Raw genomic sequence first — 26,541 nt, 5'->3', positions numbered from 1 at the left:
ATTACTGCAGGCCTTTGACTGAGTACCTGAGAGAATTAGAAGTCAGAAATATTTATTGTGCTCACCTCAATAGAGAACAGAAAGAATTGAACAAAGTAGGTCAGATTTCTATCGTGGAAATTAACCAAGCAGTCGCTCTCTGAAGGGCTTGCTATGAGCTTTTTGCTGAGCAGAACCATCATAAGGGGGAGGCATTGGTCAGCAAGCTAAAGGAGAAAACTGGAGGGCTTTCTGGTGAAATTTGATGGGATCTGGGAATTATTCCCAAGCCCCATGTTTTTCCTCCCTATTTCTAAAATTCCATTTTAAAAATTTCACACTGTTAAGTTTGAGCAACATGTTCGTGTTCTTGTTTCATTTTGTCCTTTCTTTTAAAAAAATACTAATCTTCCTGAGACATGGAAATGATGAAATAGAGACTATTTAGAAAGCAACTTGCTATTCTCCATTCTTTTTCTGTTTTTTAAAAAAAAGATTTGGGGCTTGGGGCAAGAATATAAAGTTCTCCAGGGAAGAAAATGTTTTATGGCGTAGAAGTCATAAAAATGATTATCAGGGCAGATTATCAAGCAGATGTGGAGTGCGTGCTTGGGCATATGTGAATTACAGAATCTCTAAAAATACATGAAAATAACGCTGACCTGTATCAGGATGCTCACTCCTGAGTGTGGAGGACAAATAGAAGCTGCCCTTTGTTTATTATCCTTTAATATAGGAGGAATAATGTATAAGGCTTTGATAATTAATTTTTTAAAAAAAGTTTATTCTTGAAAGTGTGTGTGTGTGTGTGTGCCTTGACACACGTGGTCAGTTCTTTTGACTTTCACATGGCTTCTGGAGATTGAACTCTGGTCATTAGACTCCAAAACAAATGCCTGTATATTTAGCTGAGGCTGACGTTGAGTTTGTCATCTTTCTGTTTTACCTCCCAAGAACTGTGACCATAGATATGTGCCAGCAAGCCTGGAATGAATTGTATTTACAAAGGAAATATGATTAGATGATAAAATAAATTTGCTTGTTTCAGTCATCCACACCTGACACTAACTCAGCTACAAAGGACTCACTGTGCACACTGCCCAGCACAGCCCCTCCAGGAAATGGGTGTCAAATTTCAGGGTGTGCCTCATTCAGCCATTTTAAAGAAGCAGTGTTGTCTTCGCAATGGCAAACTTTATACATGGGCACAGTTTAAGGATAAGAATACCATTGTTTATTTTTTCTGTGAATGTAGAATCTCTCTTGTAAGACCCAAATAAATAAGCCTTTTGATTAAAACTACTGCCAAGTTTATTTTAAATGTTTTGATGTCCTCAAGTACTTAGAATAATAAATGAAGCAGCTTGGAGCCATGTTGTGTTCAATGGAGTTAAGTGGGGATGCTGAGGCTCCTTATAGGGCAAAAAAGGAGAATTTGAGTCTAGTAAATTCATTACCAAGATGATGTCCCCAGGTAATCTGGTGACCCTAGTTGGGATAAGAAAGGAGTTTAAATTAGGGATATGACTCTGGATAGGAATCCATGGTGTAGTGTGTTATCTATCTGAGAGACTGGATGATATACTCTGATCTAAAAGACTGCATTTTCTGTTTCTGAATAGAGATACTGAACTGGCAAATGGCTGGGTAGTTAATGAGTCCAGAAGATTTTCAGTGGTGCCCTTAGGAAGGATAGATATATGTGTCAATATGTAGGTTGTAGAAAAAGGAAAGATTGCATTAAAAACCCAAAGAAATATATGAACAAGGATGGTAAGTTTATAAATGTAATATGAAACCTGCTCTGACAATATAATATCTAGGCAATGAAAATGGAAATGGTCATAAATGAAGCTGGAAAAATTTCTGCCACCTAATTCTGCATCTAAACACTTGTTTTAAAGGTACTAATTCTTGCTTCTTGGTACCTTTCTGGGCTGAAATATCATCAGCCCAGAGGAGAGAGAACGATATTCTCCATTTTCCTGTCCATCTTTAAACTGAGACTACTTCAGGTAGTCATGGTAATCAGTCACTAGTGTCTCATTCCAGCCTCTCTCAGAGAAGCCATAGTATCACTCTGCATAAGAAGTATGTGCAGGCAGGCACAGATATCACTGCACAGGTTTGTTGGAGTCAATTGACAGTTAAGAAAGAGAGAAGAAGCCTTGCTGAGTGAAGGATTTAATATGTGGCTTTTTGCATTCTTTTAAAACTAGTTATCTTTGGATATATGTAGGGAAGAGATTTACTTGTCTGTGCCAGCTATTGGAGGCTGTGACAGTTCCAAACATGTCCTAAAATGTACAGGTGTACGGAGTCATTAAAAATGCTCTACCTCCCCAGTTTTCACAGGAGTTCCTGCATGTAGGAGTGCAGAATATGATTTATGTCATTTAAACCATTTTTGCCTTTGGATCACTGAGATTGTTTCCATACCCTTCGACTGTTGGCATTACTAAACTCTGAGTGTTCAAGTGACCCTCATCTTCACAGAAGAAGCTGCAATGATTTGCAGAGTTATGCAGTGCTTAGCTGCTAGAAGCCACCTCTGAGAGTGTATTTATAACCACGTAGTTCACAAATGTAGCTCAAACCTATTTAACTCCTTGCTAATGGGATCATAATTTAATGTAAGTGTAAAGAGCAAATTCAATAATGCATGCATATAACATTAGGAGTTGAAAGCTGTGAGCCATTTTTCTAAGGGCCTAACAATGCTAATGACTAAAATGTATTGATGACCATCTGTGTTCACACAGCAGCCTCCGAAGTAAACTCGAGATATGGAGCTAAATCCAGCGGTGTTTCCATATGACAGCTTCTCAGATTCAAAAACAAGAGAAACTTTGATTCTACAGATCATAAATTTCCTTGATGAATTTCTGTCAAAAAACCTAGACCTCTTTCTGGTTAACGTCTCTAAAAAGCAAAACAATTATTTCATATAGCCTAATTATGTGGGAAGATTCCTTACTCTTTTTTTTCCCAACAAAGAGCAGTGGTTCAGAGAAGACACTAAGATGGAAGAAGAATTGACATATTTCAGTGAAAACTCCGTTGTAAATGGGACTCCCACTTGTCCAAATAAGCTTTAAAAACTCCATTTTAATATGCATTAGAAGTTCAAGTCTTCAAATGTGGTTGGTATTTATTATGTATAAGTGTGATTTATTTAGTTTATTCCAGTAGTACCAAGAGAGGCCAGAAACTCAAGTGATGAACATTTCTGAAGACATGTAAGTCTTTGGGTTACAGATAATCAATCTTAGTTTATATTCAAATAAAGATGGAAAGAAATGGTGGCTGTATATCCAACTTACAAACTTGGTACAGATTGCCAAATCAAAGGTGCACACCAATCTCTTTCAACACACACTCTACCAACCATACAACATGCTTGTATTCCTTGTAGTGATGCTAGACAGGAAATACTAGCAGTCTTACTATGAGTGTCTGTGTATATTGATATACATATAGACACTGTGTATATATGTTTGTATACACATATGTATATATAATATGTATATACTAAAATATAGTATGCTGCTGCTTTAGATCCATATTTGAGATGTATTTTAGTGCTAGATAAAATGAATAAAAAATGTTAATCCAACACTTAGACCACATTTTTGCCACCTCAGACTAATGGGTACCAGCCTCATGTGCCAAGGGCCAAATGCTATACCGCTCTCTAAAAAGTCAAAAGAGAATGGATTTTAACTGTTCTTTATAAAATTTCCCCCACCCTGTTCCACCAACCCCAACTCCCACCCTAACAAAAATAACTTAGGTACATTAAATATTTCATATTTCTTTTCCATAGCTGTCCTACCTTTCAGACAGTGTAGTTCTACAACCTCTTCAAATGAAATGAAACCCAGTTATTATCTTCTCAAGGGGAAGAAAGGGCATAGATATGTATCATTTCAATCTTTGCCATGGCAATAGTGTCCTTCCTCTTGACAACTGTGTAACATCATTCTTACCTTCTTGCTTTTCACTCCTGCTGTTCTTTCTGTAGCTCTGGTGTTGGATATTTTGGTTATTGTTTGTCAATAAGAAACATATTCATGTTATCAGAATAGCAACAATTATGTCCTAATCATAGGAATTATGCTAAGGTCACACAGTCACTTGTGTTTAAGACAAAGAATGAAATAATTAAACGGTCTTTTCTTTGTGGGTTACATTTTTTTCCCCCAGAGGTAGAATTTATTTTTATTTATTTATTTATTTATTTTAGCATCATTTGCAAAATCATTGGTTTTGGCAGTACTGGACTGGTTCGGTTCTTACGACAACTGGTCCCTTGCTTGAAGTAGTCATTTGTGAGAAAGTGAGGATTTGCTCTTGGGAAGAAGACCTGAATCAGTTCAAGTAGCAAATTTAGTCACTATCATGAAAAAATAATTGTCAGGTTCTTCATATTTCCAGGAGGCAGTACCAGCACAGAAACATGCAAACCAATGAAGAGTATAGTATACTTACCCTACTCCTTGATCCCAAACCAGTCTTGGGGATTCACAGGAACTTCTGCTAAGACCCAGGAAGTGTCATCGTTCTGTAATGGTTCTTGCCTATACACATAACAGTGTCAATAAAGTGTCATTGGGATCCATCTTAACCCTGGGTATCCAAAGTGTCAACCTTTAGGAATGGCTCCTGCCAGTAAAAGATCCACTTTTGTTGCAGATAAAGGCAGATGCAGATTCATATCCATTCCCTAAGGCCCAAGATTGTCAAAGAATTCTGGGTGTGGAAGAGAAGCAATTAAGAGATGGTGGCATAGGAGAGGAAAATTGTAGACAAACACAGGAGGAGAAATACATACAAAACTGAAGATCTCATGTTATACACGTGGGAAAAACAGTTATAGTCTCATTCCTTTAGGTAGCACCAACTATGGGTCTGAGGAAATTTGGAAACAGGCTATCTCGAAGTGCCATTTTTTACTGTCTCTGAATGGACGACTTGCTAAGCAAATGTATAAGATTATTTTTCTAAGAAAAAAGATTGATAGAGATAGGGAAGAGGAAGCAAACTGTTGAATTTCTTAAGAGAACAAACTTTAAATGTACGTTAAAAGTACATAGATGAAAACAGATACGACTAATTTTAATTTCAGGGAGTTTTTGAGTCTATTAAAATAAACTCCATGATTTTTCTCAATGTGTGTGGCGATGCTTGTCATTTTCTTCTAGTTTTTATATATTTCAGTTTCAACTACATTTCTTTATTGATATTCTACATCACTTTCTATGCCTTACAAGTGAAGGTACCTACATTTGGCACAAGACTTATTGCAGTCAAGGAGTTCCGAACAGTTCCATTTAAACATTCTGTTTCATTGTTTTCAAAGGCACACATTCTGTGCTGTTCTTTTTTTTTTCATCTTTAAAAGTATAGACACTAGAAGTCTATTTAAATCCACTGATGCACATCTAGGCTGGGATGGGATAAGTTTCGAATTATCTTATCACTCCAGGTACACAATAGTTTGTTTTTCCTGACATTCTTTGCTCTACTAAGTAAAGGTATATAGAAAAAACTGAGCTGGCATCATTTACTTAAGATTAAGGGAATGAAGTTAGGAAGGACTAGAATGTAAAACTGTGAGAGGACTGATAGCTGTGGGAGAAGCTTAATGCCCTTATATGGGAACTCTGCAAAAATTACTATCTGCTGTTTTACTGTGACAGACTTTCATCAGCTGTCTCTCAAACCTCTAGTGATCTAGGTTTATAGCTGGAACAACCTACAAGCCTCTTAATTATTGCATTTTCACATGCATTACAATAAAGCAGCAACACAATAGGGTGATTTGTTGGTTGAAAATTCTCAAACCACAGCCTTTGTTTACATGAGTTACCTCTGTACATTTATAGATCATCAAGGGCAGATCGGGTATAATTTGGCCAAGACTTATTAGCTTAGACTTGAGAAATTGGTACAGGCAAACAGTGTTTTGGTTCTAGCCTATGGGTCTTATTCAGGAGCTACTCCAGTTAATAACCCCTTTCTAAATTCCCTGTATTCAGAAAAGAAAATAGAATATCTATTACATTACTTTAAGAGTGTACTCATTTTTGACAACATGAAAAGTTCCTGTTCTTTCCATAGCATAGAAAAATTTGTAGAATATGCTCAGAATGCATGCTGTCTCATGTTAGAGAGGGAAAAGTCAACAATTTAATATAATTGCCCACTTATCATAATTTAAAGGTTATAGGAACAAGACAGAGGGATAAGTAATACAAGTATTTTTTTCCCCTTTCCTGGTTTCAGAGATAATAGGTGTAAAACTGTTTTTGAAGTGGTGGAGGCACTTATAAATGCCAGGTTTTGTGATTATTGTCATTTTTAGTAATCAGTACTGAGGGCTAGAATGGCTTAAATATGTCATTTGCCTAGTAACCAAGGTGTTTGAGAATAAACCTGATTCTTATAGAAACGTAGCTCCTGCAGTCAGATTCACACCGTTCATGGGTGGGTAGCTGCAATAACTTGCTTTCTGCAATATGATCAGAAGAGGTGAACCTGAAAGTCAGAAGAGATGTGTGATGGCATTGGCTGTGTGACCTTCTCAAAGTCAGCACCACCTGTGGATCTCACTTTCCCCACGCAATGATAATACATTCAGTGGTCCTTTTGTCGTGTTAACTGGGGACAAGAGTCAATAAGGAAGTGTAATTCTCAAGCCATTTTACTAATAGGATAAAACTTCCTTGATCTGAACTAGCACAGAGGAAGAATTGTCAGAATGAGGGAAGCAAATCCTGAGCTACAAAAATATGCCTGAAGCATGACATTTTCTCCTTTTAGTTCTATTTTGCAATTCAGACTGGCTATAAAACATTGCTTTATCAGAGGTCCCCATGAGAACTATGTTAGTGGGTAGATTTATAATGAATATGATTATATGTGATGAGTGCTTCCAGCCTTTGAAACCAAAAGATTTGTTCTCTCAAGAAAATATTCAACTGAAATTCTAGTCTAAACTTTGCATTTGCTTAACAAACCTCTCTTGTCCACAGTCATATCAATTTACTTTGTAGACTGGTCCTTGTCTAGTTTATTCCATATTATTAATCAAAGCACTCCGAGTTAAGGAGGTTTCAGTGCATTTCTACCTTCTGAATGGATTCATGTTGAATGGTACCCACGAAGTAGTTGTGAAACACAGTCAGTCAAGTTCGTTCCTTGCTCCTTCTTGTGCTCACTTTCAGAAAAAAAGCAGGTGGCAAGAAGGAAGAAGATAAAGGCAGACTCGTTGGTAATTCCCAGGCGAAAGAAGCAGTTGTTGGATATGCAGCTTTTGATCCCACTATTATCCATACTTGAGAATGGAGTTGGCTTATTGCAAAAGGTAAATTGAAGGGATGACCAAGAAAAGTAAAGTTGCCTGGCAAGTAGCACCATGGCCAAAGAAGTTTGAAACAATTACGATCTACTGAAATATTTTCTATTGCCATGCCATATTTCAGAAAAATCTGGAAATTCTAAGTTAGCAATAAAGTTACTAAATAAAAACTCAGAGACAATACTAAGAATGGAACAAAGAGTGTGATTGTTGGTGATAATTAGCAAAAAGCTAGTTTAACCATTTGGGATCTTCCTGATACCAAATCATTTCATGAAATGTAAAGGTTGGTCAAATCCATCCAGGGTTTTTTTTTTTTTGTGTGTGTGTGTGTGTGTGTGTGTGTTTGCATGCATGCCTGTAAGTGTGTGTGTGTGCGCATGCACACACGCACACGTGCACGCACGTGTGTAAAACATCAAACACCTGGTTATTGTAAAACTTCGGGGCACTTCTGGGCACTGTGTGGATTATTTAGAGGCATCTTGATTCAGTCCATGGCTCCTCTGAATGATGAGTTCATGAGAACAAAGTATCCAGTCCAGCTCCGTTTTCATTCTGTAACTCACTTGAATAATAGAATTAGGTTCTCGGTGGCCTGCTAAAAGCATGAGAAAAGCGCTGGGAGGGAGGTGCTAAATACTTTGGGCATCAGGGTAGCCATTGTGAAAATCAAATGAAGCAAATGATTGGCTAAATTTTCAGTGTCATCAGTTTACATTGGTGAGAAAGGAAGTCACTGCTTTTTGGCACATAGTAAAACCTTGATTAATTGAAATCCATAGGGATGGATGGGATTGTTAATAAGAATACTTTTGGCTAGTGACATGCCGCTTGTAAATGCTTGTATCCACTCAAGTCTCAGGGAAGTAGCCTCTAATGTTTGAGGGTCAATCCAGTTGCAGAAAAGGTATAGGAGAAAGATCTAGCTGCAGTTATCACTTGGCAGCTATGTAAAAACTCAATTCCTCGAGGTCTTCTCATTTTGGATATCATTAAAGATCTCATCAATGGAAGTTTAGAACGGGGGCTGACAATTCAGGCCACCAGTTCAGTGTATTCTTGTTAATCAAGGTTTTACAATAAAAGGCCTTGCCAATGCCTGGTAAGATTATGAATAAAAGTTGTTTTAAAATTTGCTTCTTTGAAAGTGCTCTGGATCAGTGTTTCCAAACCCATATTATACTGCAGACTGGCAAACTAGCTTTTCTGCCAGGATCCCAAGGGATGGAGAAGGAAAGAGAAGAGCAGAATTACAAGCATTGTCTCTGAAGAAAAAAAGTTTTGGCTTGCCTGTCTGTTTCTCTGTGGTTGGGAAACACTGTTCTTCACCTTACGATGCCCATGGTATCTTGGTTGTGCAAAAGCCGATCTCCGATCTCACGAGTTTCAGTATCATTTGCATGCCCCTTGGGCCATGGAGAAATCTGTTTTCAGGTCTTCTCTTGTACTTACCCGAAGTACCTCTCCATGACTTGGTGTCTTGGTCTCTGAGAAAGCCCCTATTTCCTGTTGCTTGGGTGATGGCTACTCATCCATTGTAGCCTCGAAGAATATTAGGAACCAAAGGAATGGCAAGTAAGATGGGTTTTCTCCTGATGACAACCTGGATAACAATTAGACCTACCTGAACCAAAAACACGGCTAAAGAGAAGCCAAATCGGGGATTCACACACAAGTAGTATCACAGGCGATGCACAGGTTCAAATACATAAAAGTCCTTTTGCAAAGTCTCTGTATGTGGTGACCTATTAAAGAAAGACCCCATTTAACTTGAAATTGATCTTTCTCTTTGCTTTTCAAGTTAAGTGGGGCCTAGTTAAATCAGCCACCACATACAGAGAACATTCCATCACTCATACAAGTAATAGAAGTCACTCCCACTCACTCAAGAAACTTCTATGAGCAATCATCACATCCTAGAAAAAAAATAGAACCAAACAAATTATATCCTGTCATCTCAGTGGCTGGATGGATCTGATTTCTTACACAATTCAACTGTGGCAGATGGGGGAGTCTCACAGGACACCCTTGGGCTTTTGAAAGTCTAGGGCACCAAAACCTGTATAATGACCTTCATATAGAAACCAGTCTGGCATGTGGGGAAAGGAAAGGGTGTGGACATGGAGCCTCTGTCTGGGAGTTTAAGAAGGGACCCAAGTTAGATCAAAAATATGGGCAGTGCCCTAAAGTCTTTCTGGTTCCCAAAGCTGCCAGGCAGGGGGAAAACCTGGTCATTCTACTTTCTGTGTGTGTCTCGTGCTCTCTCTCCTCAGTAATAAGATAACAGTCTTGCCGATTACTCGTCACTAAGGGTACCCGGTTGTGGTGACATTGAGGCTGACCTTGGAGTCACCGCCCCCGCTGCCGCACTCTCCTTTGTCGTACCACCATTTGTTTTTCAATTTGTCCAAGAGGCCTTGCTCATTCAGTTTTAATACTGCCAGGTTAACAGCATTTCTTGAAACGATAAAACATAACTTGTAAGAAAATGCACAAATGCTTAGGAAATCGTTAACGTATAAAAAAAGGAGCACAAGAGGACAAATTGGCTAAATTTCACAGAACGTGGAGCTATAAAAATGTCTGTACAGCAAATACAGGGTTAAATATTGGAAGGTGGCATGGAGGATAACATTTGCTCAAAACTGAAGTGTGCGGGATGGGGAAATTGTCTTTGAGAAAAAAAGTAACAAGAACACCACATCCATGCAATTAACATTCGTCACCATAACTTGGCTTTTACCATTTAAATTGAAAAAGCCGTTGAACTGTAAAATTAAAACAGCAACAAACAGTCAGAGAGGACAACACAGAGAGAGAGAACATTAAAAAAAATGGATGCATTAAATAGATGAAACCATAATTTACCGTCTTATTTAACTCCATGGAATATTGTAGATTTTAAACTTTTAAAAGTTACCTCAAAATCCACAAGAAAGAAAACGACAACAAAATGCATCAGGGTAGGTGGAATACTATAACAACACGGATATTGTTATATTATTCCACCCACCTTAATGCTGAGCCTTTAGGGGTTGCCACACCATAGCCTTTGGAATCCAGATTTCCACCAACTTTCATCGTATCACACGGCTTTCTCTGCTCAATGTACTCATTCATGGTTGACTCCAGCAGGAAGGCGAACTTTCCCTTGGACTTCCGAACTCGGGCTACCCCATCAGCTGTTGTTTTGGTAAACACAGATGGCTCTGCGGATTTCATGTAAGACCACATTTTCTCATACACAGCAATTTTGGATCTCTGCAACAAACAAACAAGATAACAATTCTTTGGATGGCCAGATTGGACATCGCAAAGGGACATTTGTGCACTAAAACACATTTGTCTTTTAAATTTTAAGTTTTATTTGTGTGTGTGTGCCTGTGTGTCTGAGTACGCAGGCACCCACAAATACTTGAAGAGGCTGGATATCAGATCCCTTCAGGCAATTGTGAGCTGCCTGACCTGGTGCTGAGAATCAAACTCTGGTCCCTTGGAAGAATAGCAACTGTTCTTAACCGGTCACTACACATGTTTTATTACAGCCCACAGTCTCAAAGCCATGCTCATTTTGGCTGTCCACACATTTTCAGACACCTGACAACGTTTTTAAAGCAGATTTCTCCAAATTGTGCTTATCCTTGCTAATTGTGATGCTCCCTGCTATTTTCAAATTCACTTAAAAATTCTAGTCATGCTTAGCTAACTTGGTTTCATGGCCCTAACTGGTTATAGTTTAGTTTTCAAAAGTGTTTTCTCATTTGAATTTTCTGCTAGATGAAGAAATCTCCCCAAGCCCCCACCCCAACCCCAACCCCAGATACCCTGCTGTATGTTTACCCTGAATTTGCCTGAAAAGGGTGATTGAAATGGTATGGAAGGAGATCCATTATGCTAAGAAAGTGTATCCTTGTTCTGAGACAATCTTTTGTTTTTTTTTTTTCTTCTTTCTTTGGCCCTACCTGCTAGAGCTATGGAAAATAATTCTGCATGCTATTCTTCATGTTGATCCTTCAAATATTGCAAGGGCTTTATTATGTCCCTTTCTGTTCTCATTAGGTTACATTGTATTGGCTTTTGCTGTTTCCAAAATTCTCAGAACTTTGTTCTTTCAACCATAAGCTCATTTGAATTTGTGATGTCTCTTTTAAATTGGAGTGTTTTGAAATAAACCAGGCACTACTGAAGTATGACCATGATAGAATAAACAAAATGTTTGCTTTCTGTCATTGGAGCATTATTTTTGAATAATGGGGTTTAAAGTTGCATTAGTGTATTTAGTCATGCATCTACCCTGCCAACAAATATTTATTGAGCACCTATTGGAGTTGTGAGGTATGTAATAGGATGAATAGTGTCGTTTCCATTCAAATGGAAGCATCACAAAAACGGTTAGCTTTTTTCTATCAGTCCAAATTACCCTTGTCTTGACCTTCTCAGGTTGAATTTATCCTGCTAAAGTTCATTTAAATTTAGGTGGTGCTGAGAATGTGTAGCAAATAATTTTTGTAGCTCTACATGTGTCCCTGTAGAGAATATAAAGGAAGAACTACCACAATGACCCCAGAACTTTCAATTTGATTGGTAGCTAGGTCCTTAGGAAGAAGAACTTTAGATAGAAGCTGTAAGATGACATTTAATTAGAGGTGAGGGTATGTTAAAACCCATAAACATATACCATAATCCTTCTGTAAGCTTTCCTGGCACCCATCCTGGCTTGTTTGATAAGTTGTTTACTTGCTCATTTCTGGACTTTCACCACCTACATTGAACCTTTTAATATAATATACTCCTCATTTCTCCAGCTCCTGTCATACTCCCCTAACATTGCATTCTTTTTGAGACTTGTCTAGGCTTATGCAAATGGATCCTGGAATTTCCAGAGCTGCCTCCATGAAAATTAAGCCTCATGTTTATGGCAATTAGACACTCACAGAGACTCTCTTGGAGTCACCGAAATGGCACATGGAGATAGAAACAGGTTTAGATTGCATAAAGCACAAAAGAAGGAAGCCAGGATAGCTAAACCTGAATGAGTGAAAAGAAGACTGATAGAAAATGAGTGTAGGAAGAGAATCAGTTCAGAGTCTGTAGGTCATGATTAAACAGTTTGGATTTATTCTATAGGAGATAAAAAATTATTGGAAGATTTTGAGGAGGAGGAGGTGTGTGTGTGTGTGTGTGTGTTAGCATCCAATTATTTTTAAAATAGTACTCTGACTGCTCTGTAGAGAATGTGCTAGAAGGTGGGCCAGAGTAGAAGCAAAGACACTACTTTGAAGGCTATTCTAAGAGTTCAGGGTGTTCAAGACTAAGATGGGATCAATGGAAGAGGAACTAAGAGGTTAGGTTCCAGAGTTGCTTTGAGGGAACAGAAAACAAGTCTTTCTGATGGGCAGCTCCAACTGATAGGCCTAAAGATAACTTCTTATAAAATATTTCATTAGAAAGCCTGGCTCTTGCTCCCACTCAACCACTGGACACCTAAACTAGAAAGTTCGGTGCTACTTTCCCCTCTCCCCCTCCCCTTCACTACCTCTATGCAGAAATGCTGGAAAAGCTGTCATCTCGAGTCTATCCATACTGCTGCGGTTGTTCTCTCTAGGGCATGCCATGGACCCTTTTGTTCTTGGCTCTGTTGTCTGCTCATTAAACCGAGATCTCCTTGCTTAAATTTCTCTGGTCATCTGATCCTTCTAAAGTGAAAACCTAATCTCGTTACAACCATCCTAATAATTCTCTACAATTTTCTTTAAAAGAAGCAAAATTTAGTCTTATGTCTGATATCTCCTCCAATCCAGTCATACTGGACTACAGACCATTCACTGAAATCAGCCATATAAGTTTCATGTCTTATGCCTTTGATTATGTTTTTGCTTCTGCCTGAATTACCTTATCATTCCTGGAACATTCAGAACCAGTGCTGTGTCTTCTAATATCCTTCCCGTTCCCACAGAAGTACTTCCTTGATGGTTGTTTAGTCTTTTGCTGCACAGCCTGTTGTATTATGTTAATAAGAATTGGCTGCATATCTGCCTTTCCTCTTGTTATTTGAGGATTTCTTGAAGACAAAGTCTATGCCTTATTCATTTCACTAGCCCTGTTGGCAGGTAGCACCATTTTACTTGTTGTGGTCTCTAATGATATGTTTATTTAATAATAAACTTAGGCCTGGTCAGGGTGACAACCACATTATTGTCAAAAGATGGCAAGATGAAGCCGGGTGGTGGTGGTGCATGCCTTTAATCCCAGAACTCCAGAGGCAGGATCATGTGGATCTTTGAGTTTAGGGCCAGCCTAGTCTACAGAGTGAGTTTCAGGATACACAGGCATACACAGAGAAACCATGTCTTAGATGAGAAAAGATACTGGGATGACTAAAAATGTCCACCACACCTCAAAGTTTGTCTAAAGATGATTGAACCTTGTCTTTTGCTAAACCTACTAAATACGGATATATACTTAGCTTTGCAGAACTATTTAAAATATTATTTAGCAGCTTGAGTTGATGGCACACACATGTAATTCTGACACTTGAGAAGCTGAGGTAGGAGCATAGAGAGTTCAAGGCCAGAGAAAAATGGTACTTAATCTGACTTTGTATCTGCCCATACCTACTAATTCATCATTTATGCTCCTTTAATAATCAAAGTCTTAGAAAATTTAAATCTGAGTCATAGAATTGTATGTTCATATCATATATTATTTTCATCTGGTGATCTCTAAGTGTTATAAGGAAGGAATTTGTCATTAAGTGTAACTGCACTTATTGCCCCTCAAATTAAGAAAAAGTAAATAATTCAGGTACACATAAGTATATGAGAAAAATTTGAGAAGACATGTGCCTTCTAGAGAGTTTTAAAAATTTAAGCATCTATAATAACTTGAAATTTGTTTTTCATAGTCATGTGTGTTTCTCTTCTTGCCAACTTGTATATCTTTATTTTTTTTTTTACCAGAAAAAAAGCCTATTTTAAGAATGGTTATATAACCCTTCAATCTGCGACTATACTATATTTACAACTTTCCCCCTTATTGTCATCAAAGACAACACTATGGTGGGCATGCCTTTTTGCGTAAATAGATTTTGTGTATTCTTTGTTTTTGCCCAAGCAGATATGATTGTAAAGTATGCTCTGAAGGAGGAGGTTGCAGAACAATTTGTGTCCTACATTATTAGCAAAGCTGCCATTACAATCACAGATAAATGTATAAGCCAAAGGTAAGGAAGTCCATGAACAAACATGCTGTGTTTTGGACTAATTTACTTCATCGTTTAGTTGAGTTCTTTGATTGCTGATACAGACTAAAAGATTTATTCCTTTAGGTAATGATGCCTTTCTAGGAAAATAAATGGCTGTGCTCGAAGTGGGCACTTTAAATGTATGTGCTGTACACATAGCACTCACTAATGGATACAGTAATGTCAAATAAGTCAGTGGCAGAAGTGATCGGGCCATGGTTGATGACTAGTTTCTGGAGGTTAGAAGCAGGAGGAAGAAATGACTCAGAAGTGAGGAAAATTAAGCTGTGGCATTTATCTTCCTAACTAGTATTTAACTGATGGCATGACATTCAGATAAAAAAAAGAAAGAAAAAATAAAATAAATTTAGAATTTTTTATTTTTAAAGACTATTTTTTTTTGGCTGAAATACCAAAGGCATAAAAGGGATTGAATGCTAGTTCAATCATCTGAACTTCAATTTAAAAAATTATGGCAGGATCTGTAATAACAAGTTCATTTTTCCCAACTTGCCACGATTCATTTCCTTCATCCCATACAGCATAACGTTGTCTCAAAAAAGAGGGAAAATAGACTCACTTATGTAGCTAGCCCATGAGACAGCACTGCTAGGTAATTGGCAAAGGAAATTCAAAGAAGAAATACACGAACAGAGGAGGAACAGATTAATTAATCCACAAGAGCAGATCAAGTAGAGCTCTAGCGTTAATGACTTCCGAAGTCACAGTTCTAAGTATTTGCATGCAATAAACCATGAAGGTCAAAGATGTAAAGTGTGTGTGTGTGTGTGTGTGTGTGTGTGTGTGTGTGTGTGTGCAGATGAACATTTGAATCTCAGGACTTGCAAATCTGTTATGTGGAAGCCCAGTGATTAGTGGCTCACTTGCCACTCAGGTCTGCATCTTGCATCTCTTTGTAATAGTGGCATTTGTTCCTAGTTACTGTAATCCAGTGGTGCTGCAGCAATAAAAAAATTTTTCTGTAGACAAAAGGAAATACAGCATGGCTCTGTCATACTATGATAAGAGCATGGGGAATATGGAAGAGAGCAAGGGGTAGATACACAGGAAGGGTTGGACAAAGGAAAGGAAGAGGGAGATGATGGGATTGTAATCTCAAGGGAATTATATATATATATATATATATATATTATATATATATATATATATATATATATAATATATATATATATATATATATTTGCATGGAGCCAGAGTGCTTGGGTTTGATCCCTTTTGCTATGTGTATAAATTATCTAGTCTTTACATCTCAATTTATTCATCTGTAAAATGCTATGGGTTTTAAGCCTCTACTTCAAAGGTTAGTGCATTCTTAGAATAGTGTCTAGAACACCTGAACTGGAAAGAAGCATGTCTTTTTATGTTAAAAATGGAGAAATATGCTTTAGTGGCAAAATATATTTCAATAGTATTATAAATTACTTTAGTCTCTTATTTGGAGAAGTATGACTTTATAAGTGCTATTATATGGTTAAATATTATTAGATATCTAGGTATATTACTGCAAATGTCTGTGGTCTGCTATTGACAAAAATCATTATCAAGTGACTTTTGATTTTTGGACTTTTGTTGGTGGAGGAAACGCACACACATACACACACACATCTGCCATGGCTTACACTGGAGGCCAAAGGATAATGTACATAATTTGGTTCTCTCCACCATATGGGTCCTGGAGATTAAATTCAGGTCATCAGTCTTGGTGGAAGTGCCTTTATCCACTGAGCCATCTCACCACTCTAATTTCCCCCGTTAAAGTTTATGTTTTATAGTATATTTGAGGCTTATACATTAAAACTCCCATGAACAAGAATGGTGTTCCTGAGAAAAACTATTTAGTATAAATTTCTACTTTTCCTATTTGTTAAATTGGATTATCTACTTGGTCAATAGAACATCCATTTGTTGTCAGTAGAATAATATAGTAGCTGAGATCAGAGGTTCCTTCAAGGCCATCTTGCTCAACTTCTCATCCAATGAGGCCTCCTGGGTTCAAACCCCTCTGCTGATGAGGTGCTCTTTAGCTCTTATAAGGCAGGTTTTTTTGTAATGGGGAAGGTCGAACTGAGAGAATCTTCTTTTTGTTGGGTTGACCTCTTTAATAAAAGACTCCCTTATCCTATTTCTGCCTTCTGCTTGAATCAAGCAATTCCTTTTATCTTTCATCTTTCCATAGTAGTTAGCACCAATTCTTTTGCATAGAAAAGGAGCTCCCCAGACAAAGTTGAGCCCTTCTGAGTATGGGTCATGTCTTTTTTTTTTGGTCTTTGACATCTCAGAATCTGGTGATAATGCATAGCATGCACTAAGCAACTTCACAGGATGTGTCTGTGGAATGAATGGAGATTAGAGTGAAGTGCCATCAATTCTGTCTAACTCTTCCTACTTTTCAGAGTAAAGGTTCATTCTTTCCCACATAATAGTCTGAAACTTACCATCTCTAAGTTACCTGCTAGTTACTTCGTTTGTAGGCTATATATTTAAGGACCCTCTTTTTGGTTATTTGACATGAATTCCAATCAAGTCTCCTTTTCTAGTTATGATGGTCCAGATCTACTTTTATTTTTTCAAAGTTTGCTCCTAAAATGTATCACCAGAGTTGACCACAGCTCTGCTTGATATAATGACATTAGCATAAAGGGAACTATCTCATCTCATGATCTGGATATGAGAACAGTTTTTCCCATCAACAGGCATTTGTCCTCATACAAATAATCTAGACGTAATTGGATGAAAAAATCAAACAGATCAATAAATTGTTGTCAACAGAAACAAAATATGCAAATTTGTTTTATGGTACTAGTTTTCTATCTACAGGACAAATTATTATGTTATTTCTTAGGAGATTAGCTTGGGTGTTTGTAACTTCTCTATGCCCCAAACACATATGAAAGAATAGTTTGAAAACATAGTATGAAGGGATAGCTAGGGAAAATGTCTTTGAGCACTTTGTGCCTCCTAGTGTTCCTCAAGAGAAATAAACTTCATTCGTTTATTTGGTGACTACTGTTACCAAATCATATTGTGTGCAAGACTAGCCTTGGATCTAAATGCCACAAAAGGGTGAGATTTGACTTTGGAAAGCTCAGCTTCTACTTCCTCCATTATATCAGAGACCCAATGTCACACCCCATTTCTGACATCAGCCTTGGCTATCATAGAGGGGTTCACTGATATAAAAGGGGCTTCTGTGTTTTCTAAGGGATACATTTTTATTTGAACGGGAGTTTCATGTCCTCTGAAGGAATGTGGGGTTCTTGACATTTTCAAAAGCATCTTTTAGGGCTAGTCTGTTATGTACAGAACAGCAAGCAAGGGAAGTAAGATAAGAGTTCGAAGGACTCATTTTTAGTCTTCTGACTTTATTATACTATTTGACAGACTATTCAGTTTCATCTCTAGATTTAACCTTTCTTTAATTAAAAGACTGCAATGGTAAACTACCATATGAGTTTCTTTCTGTGTTGTTTTACCCTTGTGAGGTTTCTGGTTTTAGTAAGGATTCAGGTAGTATTGATAGCTGTTACAAATTCAAAACGGTATCTTTGAGCTTCATATTGTCAGACCTGGGCATTTGCTGAATCCATGTATAATGTGAGTCTTTTCCTCATATTTACAGACGAATGCTACAGATCAAATACTGGGATAGGGATAGGTGACCCTTATAAGGTAAGGAGCTAGAAGGAAAGAGAGCTGATGATGTAGCTGTCTGGAGATCTCTGCTCCTCTCTTTGTCTCACCCCCTTTGCCTTTCTTAAGGTCTGATGGGGTTAGAAGAGAGTATTTTTCATGTGTGTCCTAGCGAGGAGGGCAGGGTAGGAGACTGAAAGAGGTATAGTAAGGTGTGAATAGTATAGGCCTGCTGTCAAGTTCCATAACATAGAAGCCTCACCTCTGTAGACACATTTCTTGTTGTTGTTGTTTATCTTTTACATAGAGTGCCTTAGTAGCTAACCTAGGCTAAAATTCACTAGCTAGCATCCAGCGGTAGCCTGTTAAAATCCAATCTTCCTGTCCAGAGTGTTCCTATTATACGTGTCCACCACCACACCAAGCTCCAGACACTCCTTAGTTGTGATTCAGAGAATGGAAATTTCTAATAGTAGGGTCTAAGTACACGAAGGGGAGAGATTTGTGGCATGAGTTTTGCTGGTCACACAGTGTTTCAGCTATTTGCTTTCCTTATTTAGAGAGCCCCTTCTATTTTTCACTGCTGGAAGCAGAAGAAAATTGGATATCTTTAAATGGTATATTGGCCTCCACCTTTCTGGCTGCCAAGGTGATTTTACACATACCATCATCTCAATTATGCACCCCAGAAGCTCTTTCAGGCAGTTCTAGCAGCTATTGTTCATTGATTGCTGGAACCTGGAAGCCAAGAAAAGAGTTTGGGCCCAGTAGGGCTCAATAAATATTAGTGGAATGAAACAATGAGTTCTGGTTTTATGAATTAGGGAATCAAAGAGGAGAGGGTAAGGGCAAGAGATTATAGAAAAGACATTAGTCTATCGATTTTATTTGTCTCTATACATTTACTATAAAGTCACTTCAAATAGACAAGCCTGGGGGGGGGAAACTATGCTAGTTTTTCATATAAACACTGTCTTTCAGTTTCCTTTTGCTTCAACCAATGACTGCCTTGTGACGGAGTATTGGTAAGAAAAGGGTGAGGAGGAGAAGGAAATGCTTTTTGGGTTCTATTATTAGCTTTTCTACTGGTGGATTATGACTCTGGGCTATTTTGGGGGTTGGGCACTTAGATAACATCAGTGGAATCAGACATCACTTTTTGCTTTGACGCTGAGCTTTGCCCTCAACTGTCAGGAACTCATTGAAAATGTCTTTGCCTAACATTTTCATACTGCCATCTACAGTTCATGACAGGTTCTTTTCTACCCAAGGAGTGCTATTTCAGATGACTCCTTTCCAAATGGATAGGTTCAGCAAAATTTCCAGTGACCTCTTCAGTGTCCCTTGCAGGCACACAAAGTCAAATTTCTATTCTATTCAATTCACCTTTGGCTTCTTTTGCCAAGTGAGTCTAAGCCTATTCCAGTTGTCTGAAAGTAGCCTGCTTTTCCACTCCAATTAGTTGTCAAAAAGCTCTCCTGCAATCAGCTGTGAAAAATCCACTTCTAGCATTTTCTTGAGGTACCTACCCTTTTTTTTTGTCATTGCTATTTACAGTATTTTGTTATTATTTGTTTGTTTTGCTTATCATAATGGGACAATATTATTTTAATGCTTAGAACAATGGATGTCATATAGTGTATCACCAATAAATGTTAATTTAACATCTAAATGAACACCCAAAATCTAAACTTAGGTTATTTTAAAATGAAGTACAGATTCTCTCCCTCTTGTCTACTTCCACAGCTGAGAGAGAGAGAGAGAGAGAGAGAGAGAGAGAGAGAGAGAGAGAGAGAAATGATAATTCTAAGGTAGCATAGTTGTGAATTGAGAGAATTTGCATTCAAATTTTCTCACCCACTACTTCAAGCTGCCTCTTAGTGGAGGAATTACTATGATGAGATTGACCATAACTGTCAGTGAAAGGATTGAAGTTAAATTTTTTTTGGTTGAGCTTTATATTTTTACTCATTTTTGAATCATTATTCCCTTTAGCTTGATCTTATATTGATGCTTTGTTATGTTGCAGTTTTGTACAAGCATAAAATGTATTCTAATTATACTCGTGAATTATTTGTCACTGGCAAGGTCCAGGGAGAGGAGAAATCATTGCCTTTATTATGACCCTAAAGGCTCCAATGGACCCATTGCTTTGATGTGATTTTCTATAGCCTTAATCATCTCCAGTGGTTCATTTTTGAAGCCACATGCCTGAACTAAAAGGCACAAATTAAGCTAAACCTTCTAGTTTATCACAAGGCTCTATATCCTACTATTGGAGATAATGTCTTCTGCTTGATTTGGGCAAGTTACTTAAATTTCTCTAAGATTCTAATGGTTGTTTTTGAAAAAAAAAGATAGGATAGTTAATAAACTAATTCATAGAATTTCATACTAAAGGGCCTGGTATATAGTAAGTGCTTAGTCCATTAGATTATGCCCACATGGCTACTGTGCTGGTTAGTTTTTTGTCAACCTCACACAAACTAGGGCTACTTGGGAGGATGGAACCTCAACTGAGGAAAAACCTCTGCTAGATTGACTTGTGGGCAAAGTATGTCTCTGTGGCATTTTCTTGACTGCTGATTGATATGGGAGATCCCAGGCAATTGTGGGCGGTATCATCCCTAGGCAGGTGGCCCTGGGAGATATAGAAAAAGAAGTGAGTGTGAGACTGGAATCAAGCCAGGAAACAGTAATCCTCTGTGGTTCCTGCTTCTGTTTCTACTCTGACTTGCCTCAATCATGAACTGTGATTGGGATATGTAAGCTAGATAAATTCTTTCTTCCACAAGTTGCTCTCTAAACAGAATTTATTTTATTTTTAACCTAGGTATATGTGTTTATGTCTGTGTATGGGTGTGTTCATGAGTGTGGGCTCTTTGGACGCCAGTGGTATCTGATTGTCCTGGAGCTGAAGTTCCAATTCATATGGGTGCTGAGAACCAAGCATGGGTCCTCTGGAAGAAGAGCAAACGCTCCCAATCTCTGACACATGTTGCTTTTTGTCGTTGTATTTATCACAGCAACAGAAAAATAATTTGTATGAGTTGGTTTGTTAGAGAATTTGTGCCAGAACAATATAAGAAAGTCATGGAAACGACTATGTCATGGAGTGGTCAATGATTAATTTTACTGTAAATTTGATGGGTTTTACAATCACCATGGAAACACTTTTGGTTGTATCTATGAGGGTATTTCTAGAAAAGTGTAACTGAAGAGGGGAGTTATACTCTAAATGTAGGCAACTCTGTTCCATGGGGTTCTGGGCTGAATAAAAAAAAGAGAGAAATGGACTGAGAAGCAGCTTTCATCTCTCCCTGTTTCCTGACTGTGGGTACCATGCATCCCGTAGCTTCATGTTCTAGTTTCCATGCCTGCTCTGTAGCTTCATGTTCCTGTTACCATGCCTGCTCTGCCATGATCAACTGCATCCCTTTGTACTGTTAGCCAAAATCCCCATCCCCCTGGACAGTTATTTTGCTTCAGCAGTAAGAAAAGTAACTAACACAAGAGAGCAATGTAGATAACACTGGGGCACCTGGTGACCTCTATGCAGAAAGGTGACAGTGAGGATGGTGTCAGATTTGGTGTTGTCAATGCTAGTAAGGCACAGACTGATTCAGAAGTGACTGACTAGATGCTTGGTAAAAACTACCTTATAAGACCACATGGGGCCATTAAATGTTCAATTTCAATAAAGTCACATTTCACTTCTCCTTTAAATAATAGGCTTTACATTTAAGTCTTTTCTTCCTCTCTGTATTAGAAGTGTTCCAGTAAGTATTATTTCTGAAGGTGCTATCCTGATTAAAAAAAAAAAAAGTGGCTGGCTGGGGTTTTGTCTGGCAAACACACTGCGAAAGCTGCAGGAAAATTGATTTGCTGGCATTTGCATGTCCTGGCACAGATATGCTTCATGGAAGCCCATAGAACCTTCTGGTAAATGCAGCAAGTGTGGGTGACTTCACAGAATGATTGTGTTGCACTAATCCTCATCACTGGAGTCATAGCAATGGTCAAAATATGCAAAATGACAAATAAAACCACTATTTTTTTTGCTGATCTATTTAGACAAGTACAGCATAGCTATTTAATCTGATACCCAACATCTAGACACAAACCAGCAGACTTGTTTACATCCCTAGTCTTCATGCGTATATACAGATCTCATGATGTCTTGATTTTTCCCTAGCCAGTGTGAGTAATGTTGAGCACCTATGTGGTCATCAGTGCCCTGGAAGTCGTTCACCTGTCCATGGTGAAATGTGCAGGGATGTAGCATTTTTCTAGGTAGGCCACTGGTCTCCATGTTACAGGGTTGACTTGTGTACATATTAGATGTGTGATGTTAGGCAAATCAGTTAATTTCACTAAGCCCCAGGGGTTCTCATCTGAAAAATGAAGATAATAATAGAACCTGCCTCACATTATTACCGAGATGAGGAAATAAAAGGCTGCCAATAACAAATTTAGCATAATTCATTACAATATAGAAAATACCACTTAATAGTTGCATCAGGCACTGGGCTAGCTGTGGTAGGAAATGGCAGTGTGGAAGATGTGGTCTTTATGCTTGTGAAGTTAAAAGAGTTAACAGAAGTGTCATGCAATTGATTTCCCTACAACTGTGTTGTCCTTTATGCTAGTTTCTGCCTACATGTGTCTACTTGAAATGTGGCTAGTACATCTGAAGAAGTGAATTTTAAATTCATCTTAAATTAACTTCAATTTCAATAGCTCCGGGTAGCTAAGTCTTAGAATTAGATCTTAAGGCAAGGGAAAGTAAAGCAAGAAGGCACGAAGAACCACTCTGTTGATTTTATAACATTTTCTTGATGGTAGAGGCAATGCCTGCATCAAACGGACAAGCATAACTCTTGCTTCTCTGTTGCTCTGGATTTGCTTAGGCAGCCTGTGCTTATGGCAAGTCCCTCTCGGGAAGGCTAAGCTGTGTTATCTGTGCAGGCAAACATTCCCAACACACATGCTGAAATTGTTTCTTTTAAACTTAACCTATTTGTGTAAAATTGAAAATAAATGGCCTAGGTGTGCTATGAAAGAATATTCTTATTATGTCTATCCAAGAACCACAATTTCCTTCAAAGGAGCAGAATATTATACAAGAAAATGCATGTTAGAAAAAAATATAGAGAATAGTATTTAAATTTCTAGCCACCCTTACATTCTTTCTCTGGTTCTGGAAGTTGCTGCATTAAGTTGTTTGTACTGGGTCTCTTTAAACAATGAGCAGTCAGCTAACAATACTCAAAAACCCCCTGATACTTTTTTCAAGAGTTCTTTCCTTTATCTTCTCTGCTACATAGTTTGAAATGTGTATGATCAAAATTGTAAATGCTAGACCTTAGAAGATGATTTCTTCTAAAAATTTTAAGTATCTGCAGGTGCTCTGACCCAATGGTCTCACTCTACATTTGTGTTAAGGTCACAGCTGTCCATTTGCCTTGAGTCACCAAAGTAAGATAGAACCAATATTTTCTATGGTGATAATTCCCTGGGAATCAGGCAAGTTGAATGAAAAGCCATTTGGCTTGTTTGCTCTCATACAGTAACCAGATACTTGGACCAAGCTATTTCAAAAGTCCGTAAACTAAAACAAATGCTGCCAAATTGTAGATTTGTAAGTTAAACCCCTTTAGGGAACAAATAACAATAACAAAACAGAAAACGGAATTGTGAGCTGAAGCCAAGTTGTTTGTCATTTAGAGACTCAGCTAGAAAACTGGGTTGTTTTATTTTCAGGCCTGCTCATTTTCTGTCACTGTTGGACAGAAATAAAATCAGAGTCTGAAACATGTAGAGGGTGAGTGACTTTAGAGTGGGGTGGCTTTAGCACACCCCTCCTTTAAAGTTTTCAAGATCTATGTGGAGTCAGAAAGATTGTAAGGGCCAGCAGTAGTGGACAATTCCAAGGCAACAGCATCTTCCAGATACCAGGGGTAGACACACATATGACCTCACAGAGACTGAGACAAGACAAGCCTAAGTTCAAGCCACACAAAATCCCTGCACAAAAGGGGGAAGTAGGTACAAACTCTCACGCCTAGCTATGGATACCTGCTGGGAGAGGAAATCTGTTTTCTACAATGGACTGACACTGGTTATGTCAACCACACTCCAGGGCTGGTCTCATGCTCATGAGTAGCTAGCTGACAAATTGGACTTCATATTTTTTTAGTGGTGTTCTGTTTTTGTTTCTTTAAGAGGGAAAGAACATGAAATTTAGTGGGTAGGAGGATCTGGGAACAGGTAGTGGATGGGAAAGTATATGATAAAAATGGACTGTATGAAATTATCAAAGAATAAAATAAATTCATACTCTGAAATCCCTTAAAAGCAAACCAGATCACTCTATTATTTCATTTGACTTGACTTTCAGGTAGATGCAGTTATCATCTTTTGTTCTTTCTTTTTTCTTTTTCCCCAGTAAAGATCAGTAGTCAAAATGCAGGGAGCAGCCATGTTGAATTCTAAAGGACTTAGACAAATAAAGGAAATTGAAAGCCAGGATTGTATTTCCAAATTTCATGTGTTTGCTAGTGCCTGAGAAACCTGGGGCCTGAGGCATAATTTATTGGCAGTCCTTGCTTTGAAATGCATTTCCCTTAAACACTCATTTCTGTGCCAGCAACTTATCACCAAAGAAATACAGTAACTTGAAAAGCATGCCCTCTAAATCCTGAGCAAGAATGTTATTATCTGTTGTTATTGCAGAAGAGTGGAGTAGGCCAATAATACATTTTATGTATTTTCCCTTTAAGATGCTTCTGCTTGCTGTCTCTGCTGACTCTGATCAACCAGCTGCAGACTTTTATCAGCCGGACTTACTGATGAGTATCTTCCTTACCCGGCCATACCAAGTGTGGCTCCACATTAAAGTCAACACAGTTAAGAGTTGCATATACAGTACTATCTCGGCCATTAGGATAATCTGTAGCCAACAGAAAAGCCGTTTCCTTTCCCATGATTAAACTACTCCTTTCCATTAAGTCCCCAAATTCAAAGTCATTTGCAAAAGTTCATTTCTACTACAATAATGTTTCTTTCACTGTCTGACATGTAAAGACAGCAGAATATTTAATCACAAGCCTTCCTATGTTGTCAGTTCTTGCTAAGATGTTCATTTCGCCCTCCCTTCAGTCTTAAAATTACTTGGAGATTGCGCCTCCTTTCTCCACCTAATGACAATCTGCATTTCTACTGATTTATATCCAAGCCATTCATTATCTAGTTGCTGAAAAGTATGTTATTAATGAGAGGCAGGTAGGAGTCATGCTGTCCTCCCCAGGTTTAAATGAATCTTTAAGAAGGTACAATCAAACAGATATGCAAAACAGGCCATTATTGATGCAGCATTAAGGTTACTAATTTAAACAAAATCAAGGAATGTAGAACTGTTAAGTTTCACATTGTTTCAGTCTTAGCATCATGACGGTACCTGCTGCATATATACTAAAGCATGGATCCAAAAAGTATTGAAAATGCTACCCTTGTGTATGAAGTAGCCCCCCAGGATTAACTGTTAGACTGCTGGAGTAACATGACATGCCAGCATTTATGTTATGACTCAATATAAAGTACAATCTCTGAACTCTTACTTCCCCGTTTTTGTGCTGCTTTGTCTAGATAAAGACTATTCCTTATACTATGTAAGAGATAAGTTCCTAGAAAAAGATGTCATACAGTGATACAGTGGATTCATACTGTTTTTCAAAATCAAATTTTTATGCTTATTTCTGAAAATTCTCTTGTCTAGCTTTCTCTGAAAAGTACTTGATGGTCTCTAAACAGCAAAATACATTAAGGGATTTCTGTTATCCAGGGAAGAATCTGTCTTCAATATGAATAATTTCCATTAATTTCTTTTATTTGTTGCACATTTTCTGATAGATGGTTTGCTGAAGGTAGAGGTCAAGCTATGCTGTATAGGAAAAGATTTGGTAGGAAGTCAAAGCATTAATGTTTTAACTAGTCCTGTTAATCTTTAAGTTGGCAGAAGGACAGACCCATAAATTGCCTGGGAAGGAAAAAAAAAGCCAGTACAAAGTGATTCAAGGTGGGGGGTCTTGATATAATGGATGCACTGCAGCATCCCCAAAGTGCCAAGGGCAGGTATCCATGGCAACAACAAGAGTCCCTGTGGAACAAAAAAAAATGTGGAAAAAAATTGGACCAGTCTTACAAAGACTGATCTGGTCTCTATGAAAGAGAGAAAATTACTCTCCAGCTATGGGGAAGATAGAAGGCTTTTTAAAAAAATCTACCCACAGCTTTTTCATCA

General features: G+C 38.0%; 1 protein-coding gene across 3 annotated transcripts in view; it reads right to left on the bottom strand.

Annotated features, from left to right (window-relative positions):
- The window catches only part of Gria3 (glutamate ionotropic receptor AMPA type subunit 3), a 265,112-nt gene that overhangs the window by 13,747 nt on the left and 224,824 nt on the right, over positions 1-26,541 (bottom strand). For 2 of the 3 annotated variants that reach the window (XM_029473262.2, XM_021152661.3), the window contains one exon: positions 10,359-10,606. In XM_029473262.2, coding sequence (XP_029329122.1) covers positions 10,359-10,606 — 248 coding nt within the window. Of the gene's footprint in view, positions 1-9,687; positions 9,803-10,358; positions 10,607-26,541 lie in introns of all 3 variants that reach the window. The other variant, XM_021152663.3, reaches the window with a different exon arrangement.

This window comes from Mus caroli, unplaced genomic scaffold, assembly GCF_978045245.1.
Source record: "Mus caroli unplaced genomic scaffold, Mus_caroli_1 scaffold_5, whole genome shotgun sequence".
Classification (NCBI taxonomy): domain Eukaryota; kingdom Metazoa; phylum Chordata; class Mammalia; order Rodentia; family Muridae; genus Mus; species Mus caroli.
This window is presented reverse-complemented; position numbering and strand designations above follow the sequence as displayed.